This window comes from Chrysochloris asiatica, unplaced genomic scaffold (assembly GCF_000296735.1).
Source record: "Chrysochloris asiatica unplaced genomic scaffold, ChrAsi1.0 scaffold00006, whole genome shotgun sequence".
Lineage (NCBI taxonomy): Eukaryota > Metazoa > Chordata > Mammalia > Afrosoricida > Chrysochloridae > Chrysochloris > Chrysochloris asiatica.
The window spans coordinates 35,029,830-35,041,274 of record NW_006408524.1 but is presented as its reverse complement, the minus strand read 5'-3'; the positions used below and the strand labels follow the sequence as shown (position 1 = coordinate 35,041,274).

Here is an 11,445-nt window from a genome sequence, read left to right as displayed (position 1 = left end):
AAATAATACACTACTTTCAAAAATGGATAGAACAACCAGAAAGAAACTTGACAAAGACACAGAAGAACTAAACAACACAATCAGTCAACTGGACCTCATAGATGTGTACAGAGTATTCAACCCAAGAACACCACAGTACACATTCTTTTCAAGTGCACATGGAACATTTCCCAGAATAAACCATGTGTTAGGCCACAAAAAAACCACCATAACTTTACAAATATTAAAATACTACAAAGCATCTTCTCAGACCACAATGCCATCAAATTAGAAATCAACAATAGGAAGGCCAAGGAAATAAAGTCAAATACATGGAAACTGAATAACACCCTGCTGAAAAGCGACTGGGTAAAAGAAGAAATTAAACGTGAACTCACAAACTTCCAAATGAGAATGAAAACACCACATAGCAAAATCTTTGGGACACGGTGAAAGCAGTGCTGAGAGGACAATTTATTGTAATAAATGTACACATCCAAAAAGAAGAAAGAACCAAAATTAACACATCAACACAGCATCTACAACAATTAGAAACAGACCAACAGAGGGAACCTACAGCCACCAAAAGAAAAGAACTAATAAAGATTAGAGCAGAAATAAATGAGATAGAAAACAGAAAACCTATAGAAAGAATCAACAGGGGAAGAAGTTGGCTCTTTGAAAGGATTAACAAAATTGACAGTTCATTGGCAAACCTAACAAAAGAAAAGAGGGGGAAGACACAAATAACATGCATTAGAAACCACATGGACGATATCACAACTGAAACAAAGGAAATCAAATGGACCATAACAGAATAGTATGAAAAGTTTTACTCCAACAAATTTGAAAACTTAGAAGAGATGGATACATTTTTAGGAAAACATGATCTACTTAAATTTACGCAGTGAAGTAGAAAACCTGAACAGACCCATAACAAAAGAAGAAATTGATCAGCTAAAATTTTTTGTTGTTTCCTGGGTATTGTGGAGTGGTTGTATTTGTATTTAATTGATGATTGTGTGCTGATGTGTTCTTGGGTGTAGTTAGAGAGTTCGATCATGTACAGCATTCTCATTCACCTTTCATGCACCTCAGTGTATGTGGGTTTGACTGTTATTGGCTGTTATCTATAGTTAATCATGTGGCATAGGAGCTGATATCAGCTTTTGCCCAGTGGGTGGATCTGCAGAAGGTGCAATTGTGGCTGGGTTGTATGGGCACAGTTGCTATCTCCTGTTGGGTGGGGAAGAGAAAGCCCCTGCCACACACACACACACACACAAAAAAAAACAAAAACAAAAACAAAAAAACACAATAAACAAACAAGGAACCAACAAATAAAAGTGAAAATAATTTAAAAAAAAAAAAAAAAGTAAAACAGGCAGCAGTCAGAAAACAAGAATGTAATAGCTATAAAGACAAAGGGGAGAAAGGGAAATGGAGTTGTAGAGGAGAAAAATGAGAGAGAAAATAAAAGGAAGAAATTTTGAAACCAGTTAAGAATAAATAAAAAGAGAAAACAGGAACAAGAAAATGGACAAATAGTGAAAAATAGAGGAAATAAAAATATGAAATTGAAAAATAAAAAATACTTAGAAAAACTATGCAGAGGAAAAATGAAAAGAGAGAGTATACAGTAGTAAAGAAAGATCAAAAGGGAGGGGAAAAGAAGAGAGGAAATGAGAAACTGAAGACAAAAGAAAACCGGAGATAGAAAGGATAAAATTCAAGGGAATGGGAAGATGTGGAGAAAGAATAAACAAACAAAAACAATGAAACAACAAAAGGAAAAAAAATCAAAACAAAAACATAGTGCAACTGTTGGACCCAGAGAGGAGAAAACTCTGGGGCTCCTGAAAGTCAAGGATTTCATGAGGTGAGTGTGAGAGGGATGTGGCAGCATAGTTCCCAGCCCTAGATTGAGTTCCTATTGGCCTTGGTTTTATCTATGTTCAGGACACTGAAATCAGAAGTAGCTCATGGAGTCCCTTGTTGGAGCTATTTTCAGTGTCTGTTGTTGTTGTTAAGTGCTGTCGAGTCAGTTCTGACCCACAGCGACCCTGTATAGGGTTTCCAAGGAGCAGCTGGTGAGCTTGAACTGCTGACCTTGCAGTTCAAATAGCTTTGCAGTCTAGTGCATTAACCCACAGTGCCACACCAGGACTCAGTGTCTGTTAGGACCCCAGAATAGCTGGAGACAAGGTGACTGGTTAAATGCTGGTCTGGTGGCTCTGTGGGTTCTTTAGGTCTAGAGTTGATGCCACCTGAATCCAGGCTCCAAAGCAGAGCACCAAAGCAGCACAGCTGGCCCCACCTCACACTAGCATGACTCAGAATCATATGATTCCAAACTCTTGGAAAACAGTGTCTGTGCTGGGGAGTTGGATGAGAGTGGGAGATGGCCACACCTCTGATCACCAGGGAGCATGGGGAAAAAGAAGGAATTGTACCTTTCCTGTAACCTGTGAGAATCTTCTCTGCCAGACCTCCTTTTGTTGCCAAAGTTGCTCACAAAATGGTCAAGCCACATCTGGCCAGCCTTTCACCGCTCAGCTTGTCTTCCCAGCAAGCACTCAATCCGCTTCTCTTACCTTTCCTCTGCAGTTCAGGGCTGTAGGATTTTCATCTGTTTGTTTCATTTGGTCTCTCGCATCTTTTTTGTAGAGGGTATGTGTAGTGTACCTACGTTGTCCACCATCTTGCCAGAAGTCTTGATGCTACAACTTAAAAAATACAAAATGCATAAGACCTGAGATATCTCACATTAAACATATTTTAGAAGAAATGTTAAACTTCAAATAGAAATATATTTAGAAGATGCTGCTCAACATATAAGAAATAGAGTAATCAAGTAGCTTCAACATTCAGTATTGTCTTTAACAAAATAGAAAGGAAACAAAGAATACAGACAAGGAAAAGAAAAATGAATCCATAGTTAGGCAGACCTAAAATTGTAGACATGAGCAAACTGAAAAAGATTTTAAAAACATGAGGTTATCTTGTGAGTCTTGAAGTCCCGGTGTGGCACTGTAGTATAAGCACTGGACTGCTAGCTATAGAGGGTATCTATGTGTTGGAACTGACTCAACAGCACTTAACAAGAACAGTTACACGAGTAGAAAAATAGTAATACTCGTGCACATATTAAGCTCTTCACATTATAAATTAAAATACATTTTAATTTCTCTATTTGTTATTGGTAAGTGGTGGTGAGTTCATTCTGGCTCACAGAGACCCTATGCACAACAGAATGAAACGCTGTTGGATCTTGCAGCATCTTCACCATTCTTGCTATGCTTGAGTCCATTGTTGCTGCCACTGTGTCAACCTATCTTGTTGGAGTTCTTCCACTTTTTTGTTGACTCTTCAAGATACCAACCATAATGTTCTTATCCAGGGACTTTCCCCTTTTAACAACATGTCCAAAGAATAAGAGAAGGAGTCCGTCCATCCTTACTTCTATGGTACATTCTGTGTGTACTTCTTCCAAAACATATTTGTTTGTTCTACTGGTAGTCCATGGTATTTTCAATATTCTTCTCCAACACCAGAATTCAAATGCATATATATATATCAGCATAGAAATGCTAAAGAAAATGGAAGAAGTGAGGAAGTAAAAGAGCTGAACAGAAAATTTCAAAGGACAGCTTGAGAAGACAGAGTTAATCATTATAATAAATGTACAAAGACCTAAAGTAATAAAATCAAAATGGAAGAATATGCTCAGCTTTTGCAAGTTAATACAATTGAAGAAAATGTTAAGCCTTGACTTACAATATTGAGAGAGTCCATGGGCAAAATATTGAATGATGCAGAAAGCATAGAAAGGTATATGTAAGGTCATAGTACCCCAAAGAAATGGTTGCTGTTCAACCATTAATAGAGGTATCATATGATAAAGAACCAATAGTACTGAAAGAAGAGGTCCAAGCTGCAATGAAGATATGGGCAAAAAACAAGGCTCTCGGAATTGATAGAACACAAACTGAAATCTTTGAACAAACTCACACAGCACTGGAGGATCTTACTCATCTATGCCTAAAAATTTGGAAGCCAGCTACTTGGTAAACCTATTGCATATTTCTCTCATCTGACAAGTGACTGTACTCGGTGACCCTCATGGAGAGATTAAACCTGAGTAGGGGCAACAGAAGATTAGAAAAAAAGAAAGACACAAAATGAAAATAGTAAAGTTAGAACCAGGTGGGACACAGCACTCTGATGGAGATCCTGTGACTCAGACCTAGATTCAGTACAGTTATTATATATCAAAGGAAGTGCTGGTGGCAGGGAAAAGAGTGCAAAAACATCAGGTATTTTTGATGCATGCAGTAAGTGGGACTTTATCAGAAGAATGTAGTTGCTAGGGAAACAGAGGTAGGGCAGCTAGATGTTTACGCAGACTAAACTGAAGACCATGGCTGCATACAAGGAAAGACTTTGCAAATCCCTTGTTCCCTGAGGCAGGCTTTGCAACTTCCTCAGGGGGCAGCCTGACCTGGGAGCAGCCCGATTTTCTGGACCACAACTGTTTAGTTGCAATCCTTCAGTTAAACTGCCCCCAAGGCTGAGACCTTCAGTTTAGTTGATCCCAACACATATTTGTGCCCATTCCAAAGAGAGATAACTCAATGAAATGTGGAAATCATCTAGCAATATCATTTATATCACATGCAAGTAAAATTTTGCTGAAGAGAATTAAAAAATGGTTGCACCATTACATCGACAAAGAACTGCCAGAAATTCAAGCCAGGTTTAGAAGAGGACATGGAATGAGGGAAGTCATTGTTGATATCAGATGGATCTTGACTGAACACAGAGAATATCAGAGCTTTATAGACCATGCAAAGGCTTTTACATTTGTGGATCATTACAAGGTATGGATAACATTGCAAAGAATAGGCATTCCAAAACACTTAATTGTGCTCATGAGGAACCTGTACAAGAACCAAGAGGAAGTCGATCAAACAGAATAAGGATATAGAAATAATTTAAAATCAGGAAAGTTTTATGCCAGGGTTATTTCTTTCCACCATACTAATTCAATCTCTATGCTGAGCAAACAATTGGAGACACTGGATTATATGAAGAAGAAATTGGGATTGGGATTGGAGGAAGATTCATTAATAATCTGCAGTATGCATGATAGAACCTAGCTTGCTAGAAGCAAAGAGGATTTAAAGTACTTACTAGTGAAGATTATAAAAACAAACAAACAACTGCAACCTCCAGTATGGATTGTACCTCAATGTAAACAAAACAAAACTCTTCACAAGTAGGCCAATAAATACTATCATGATAAGTGAAGAAAAGTTTGAAGTTGTCAAAGACTTCATTTTGCTTGGATCCAAAATCAATACTCATGGAAGCAGCAGTCAAGCAATCAAATGACTGACATAATGCATTATGCAAATCTGATGCAGAAGCCGTCTTTAAGTTGCTCAAGAGCAAAATATTAGGTTGAGGACTAAGGTGCATTTGACCCAAGCCAAGATATTTCCATTCATCTTATATGCATGTGAAAGTGGGATAATGAATAAGGAAGACCACAGAAGAATTGATGTATTTGATTAAATAGTGTTGGAAAAGAATATTAAATGTACCATGGACTGTCAGAAGAACAAAAAATATCTGTGTTTGAAGAAATACAGCCAAAATGCTCCTTAGAAACCAGAATGGCAGCACTTCATCTCTCATACTTTGGACATATTATCAGGAGGGACCAGTCCATGGAGAAGGACATTATGTTTGGTAAAGTTGAGGGTCATCCAATAAGATGGATTGGCACAGTGGCAACAGCAATAGGCTCAAATGAAACAACAATTGTGAGGATAGTGCAGGACTAGGCAGTGTGTTGTTCCTTTGTACATAGAATCACTATGAGTCAGAACCAATTGGATGGCACACAACAATGGCAAAATATATATCTTAAAACTGAGTATATCATAAGTGTCTCAGTGAGTTACATGGTTTATTGAAAGACAAGTATTTAAAGACTTGTCAAGCTCACACCTATTATTTATCAGAGAAATGCAAATCCAAACAACAACATATTTTTTTACTGTCATTTTATACCTATTAGATGATGAACTTTCATTTACGATACAAGATTCATATGGCATATGAGATACCTGCAAGTAGGAGTTGCCCTGAGGGTGAACAATGCAGCATTCTACTTCTGTAAAGATTTACAGTCTTGGAAGTCCTATGGAACAGTTTTATTCTTCTTTTATAAGGTCACTATGAGTCAAAATTGCCTTGATGACAGTGGTATTTATTACTATTAAAACAGAGCCTCAATATATTGTAGGATTCAACAATTGCTGAATCAATAAAAAAGAATCAGTAAGCTAGGTAATGCCAGCATTGGTCGAGATGTGGGGCTACAGAAGCCCTCACAGCTGTAAGAGAGTTAACATAGAGCAGGATATTGGAAAGCAACCTAGAACCATTTAGTACACACAAAACATATGACCCAACATCCTCTATTGGGAATGGATACTAAAGAGTTTCTCATTTAGGGTCATTAGTGTACTTGTACTAGGAAGTTCACTGCAGCTATACAGTTATTCTCTAATTATTTAACTGAGGTTTATAAAGTATATTCTCTTACGTTAACTCTTTTGATTCTCACAACCCTCAGGGGCAGGTCAGGGATTATTATTCCAATTTAAAAGAGAAAAATTGAGACTCTAAAGACATTGCCTTTTTCTTAGTGAAGTTTTAAAAAGTAGTAGAGTTGAGACTAGAACACAGGACAACTACCTCCAAATCCAGGATACTTTTCAAGTGGCTGTGCTACTAACACTATTTTCATGCTGAAAAGACACAGTGTTAATTATGTGTATGTGAATTTGATGCAATAGAAGGTGAAGAGTGGTAAATGGACAGTCTCCTTAAGCACCCTGTAGGCTAGTATGCAATGATTTTGAAAGGGGAAAAGGGAACGGAAGCATCTGTTGGGGAACTATGTTCTACCTGCAAGTTCCCATGTTTGAACAGAAGAGCTCGTTTTTGTCAATGAATGGGTTGTGGTGCAGACACCCTGTTCAGCTTCCAAGCCTAGAATGGCCACATATGCATCTGGAGAAGGCACAAATCCTCCGAAGGGAGGCTTCTTCCATCTGTGACACCTTGAACATTTTCCACACACCACTATGTCAGGCATTCTGCCATACTGAATCTTGCATATGGGGTGGGGTGAGGCATCCAATGTGGCTTTGGGTTACAAACAGGAAATTTAGTCTCCATGAACATGCTCAGTTTGAGAATTTTTTTAAGTGTATTGTCTACATATTTTCAGATTCAAACAAAATTAGTTTATAAACCTTAATATTTCCCCTAATTTAAAAAGATTAAATACATTATGATTCATTTAAAATAAATTTATCTTATACACAAACTCTAAACACTTTCTCAAAATTCCTTGTCATGAACACTATTGGACAAGCCATGACTTTCTAAGATGTGATTTTTTTTTTTTTTTCTTCCATGTGGACTCTTTAGAAATTTTTCTGTTTTGGGTAACACAATGTAATATCTTGGTGTGATACTGTAGGGTAAGCACTAGACTGCTAGCTGCAAGGTCAGTGGTTCAAACCCATCAACTACTCATTGGAAACCCTATACAGCCTTGCTATGAGTCAGAACTGACTAGACAGCACTTAATAACAACAAGTAATAAATATCTATTGATTTTTATTCTTTAATTTTTAAAAGATGTACTAAAGTCTCTTTTTACTACCATTAAATGGGTAGAATCTTTCAATATTACATAGTTATTATAAAAATGCAAATCTGAAATAGCAACTCCTGTTTTTATTGTTTCAGTTGTTGTTAAGTGCTGTCGAGTCAGTTCTGATGCATAGTGATCCTGTCTGTATATATAGGGTGTCTGAGGTGCGGCTGGTGGAACTGTTGACCTTGTTGGTTATGGAAATCTTGACTTTCTTCCCCTATAAATCTGTAAAATAACATGGTCAAACAGTTCATTTATCTTCATAAACATAGCATTTTGTTTCTAATATGAAAAATTCATTTTAAAGCACTGGTATATAGATAAACAATACAGTGGAAAAATAAAACGGAGCTCTCTCGTAGCATAGTGATTACAAATTGGGCTGCTAGCCACAAGGTCAGCAGTTCAAAACTACCAGCTGTTATGTGGGAGAAAGATGAGGCTTTCTGCACCCGTAAAGATTTACTGCCTAGGAAACCCTGTACAGGGTCACCATGAGTTGGAACTGACTCCACGGCACATAACCACCACCATGATTTCACTACCCAGACACAACCAACATCCAAATGTTACTGTCTTCTTCTAGTAGAATGGGCATAGCTCTGTACTTGTATGCCACTCAATACGTTGGTATGTGTATGTTTGATGACCAAGGGATAAGTATTAAATAACTCATGAGTCGTAATGATAGTTTACAAATCAATTTTGTCTAATTTTTTTTAACCTTCATTCTTTCTGCAAGAAACACATTTTTTTTCATTTTTCTTTTTTTAAAAAACTTCATTCTTTCTGCTAGAAACATATTTTTTCTCAAAGCTTGACACCTGAAATCAGTGTTTCACAGAAGTGTCGATGTTCCCAGTTCTGACACGAGCAAACAGCAGAGCCCAGTCTCAAATTCAGTTTCCCCAGCATCTCAATTCTTACTGTTCTTCCCATGATAATCCAAATACTTTATGTCTTTGTATTCCTGCTGCATTTTGGTCCTTTTGACTAAATTGAAAATGATTCCAAAAGTTTGCTTTAAAACGCCCTCAAAGTGTTACTAAATTAACATTAAGTCTCAAGGATACATTTCTGAGCAATTAGTTTTGGTTTTGCCCCAGCAGAACACCTCACAGATGATGACGAAGAAAAAGTATTTACATACTATTATAGTGCATTTCTTGTAAAAATGTTGGGTCTGTAGCAGCGATTTGCTAATCAAATTCAGAATTTGATTTGAAATGCCTCCGGCAGGCAGCCAATCTTGTTATGAAAGAACAGAAGCAAAAACCAGAGCCCTAGTGAGTTCCTTCCAGAAGCTAAACTGGGTTTTTTGCTCTCATTGGAAACTGGTTTCATAGGAAATCGCTCCTAAAATAAAGTATTGTAGTTATTTTTTTCAATAAATTATTGAACCGTACTAGACACAAAACATGTACATTTCTGAATCTAGAGTTTTAAAATATTCTGACATGTTTTAATATAAACAGGGACATTTCCAATGATTGCTTGGATCTAAAATGTTTTTCCACTTGACATTTGTTTATACTTCCTAGGAAAGAAACTCTATTTATGGATAACTGAATAACACAAATAAACATCAGAGAGAGCTGAAAAATCAGCTTTGATTATGCATGAAAATCTACAATGTCATTATGTACTCTTATGCCGTATTCTGATTGCTTGTTTATTTTTACAGAACTGCTGGTGAGCCTATGGAAGAAGAGCCAACTTTGTGAAGTGCCAAGCCCCCCCTGATATTTCCTGTGTGTGACATCATTGTGTATCCCCTACCCCAGCATCCTCAGACATGTCTTGTCTGCTACCTGGGTGGCACAGATTCGATGGAACATAAACACTGGGCACAAAATTCTGAACAGCAGCTTCACTTGTTCTTTGGATAGACTTGAAAGGGCATTAAAGATTCCTTAAGACGTAACCGCTGTGATTCTAAAGTTACAGTAAACCACGATGGGAAGAAACTGCTTCCAGCATGCTTTAATATGCTGGTTGATCCACTCACGGGCCCAAAGCATGAACTAGAAGGATCCAGTGCAGCATTAGATACTGTTAATTACAGAAGCTATGACAGCCTGCAAAATTTGGGGCAAAACCTGATAAATACACATTTATGACGATCAGTATTTTATTGGATAATTTTAAAAAACCAGTCTTAAATTGTTTACAGGATTTGCTTTCAGCTATGAATGGTTAGCGATTCCATACAGATTACTTTTTTCCTCTTTTGATCTTTTGTTTTAACATACTGTTCAACTCTGGATAGTTCAAGATGGAGCAAGTGAGATGAGGCTTTTTTTTTTTTTTTTTTTTTAGTGAAGAAAACCACATTGTAGCTCAAAGTTCAAATGCCAAAGGAACCTCACACACTGTATATAATGGTGCAATATTTTATGTCACAATTTTTAAGAAAAATTCTTCTGTTTTCTTGACATTCCCCCTCTGTGTTCTCACACATGGGCGGTTTGCAATTGTATTTGAGTGTGATGTCTCCCTCCCCCACATGCATCCCTTGTCCTGATAACAGTAGTTTTAAGCATGTGTTCCATGGGATTTTTAGTGCATAACTTTTCAAAGATGGTCTTAATTTGTTGCAAATTTATCTCTCTCTTTTCATTTTCTGTTCTTCACTGTTTCTTTTCTTCTTACCTTCCATTCTCCCTCCCTCTAGTGAAGCTCAAGATTACCCATAATCTCCCATTTCTCATGACTTTAAATATTTAGTTAATTTTGTTTACTTTCCAGGTTAACAGAGTTGCTTTACCCAATTGTCTTCTTTTTGCTGTGAAACTATTGAGATGAATACGGTTTAAGTGATGCCCTGAATTTACTAAATCTTTGCAATGTGTTAGTGATGGCATCGCCTATTGGAAGTCACGTTGAACTCAGTGAACCTAGAGTTGTGCCTTCGTGTGAAAACAGCAGCAACAACAAATCTTTACGCATGTTGTCCTAGTGTCAAAGGTTAAAAATAAAGGAAATTTCTTTTCAGAAATTAAAAGGAACTTTCTAAATATAAGTTGGGTATCCCTCTATTTCCCTAAATTCTCTCTCAATGTAGAACTCAAGCTTAACGACTTTAAAGTAGAATGTCTTGCATTATTTAATATCTGACAATGCTTTTGAAAGAGTTGATGTTTCTTTTTATATGTTTTCCTAACTCAAAGGATATATTAAAGCCATAAGTGAAGATTGTCATGCTTTTATTCAGAAAGCTGAAAGAAACCTTAATTAAAACAAGGTTTTAGGGAAAGCTATGATATGAAAGATATGGAACAATATGGTTTTAGTTAGAGAGGACTCTAACCTGTAAATCAAAGATGAAAGATTTCACTCAAGTAGAATTATATAACTCCTTTTTTTCATATAGTCAGACCATATTTTAATGCATTTACTTTTTTTTAGGATTATCATTTTAATTTTTAAGACTTTTATTACATATCAAAAAATGTCTCAACACTTGGTTCACCATTTTAGAAACTTGAGACATTCCTTGAAACAAGAAATCCAAAATGGAATGTAACTCAGTATTATGTAAAATTTACTTTCATTGTATAAGGATAAGATCAATCTAGATTACAAACAGTAATGAATTTTGGTTGTTGTAAATTTCATTTTCATGACATTTTCAGACAAATTCATGTTCTTGCTATTTTGCCATATTTGTTCTTTCTATTTTGCCATTATTTCATGGAGAAATTTATTTTAAACAAACCAAACAG

At 36.5% G+C, this 11,445-nt stretch overlaps 1 protein-coding gene across 2 annotated transcripts in view; it reads left to right on the top strand.

Annotated features, from left to right (window-relative positions):
• HDAC9 (histone deacetylase 9) overlaps positions 1-10,022 on the top strand; it is a 717,483-nt gene extending 707,461 nt beyond the window's left edge. For both annotated transcript variants that reach the window (XM_006832232.1, XM_006832231.1), the window contains one exon: positions 9,405-10,022. In XM_006832232.1, the coding sequence (XP_006832295.1) occupies positions 9,405-9,444 (40 nt within the window). In that variant the 3' untranslated portion in view covers positions 9,445-10,022. The remainder of the gene's footprint in view (positions 1-9,404) is intronic.
• Positions 10,023-11,445: the final 1,423 nt, after the last annotated feature.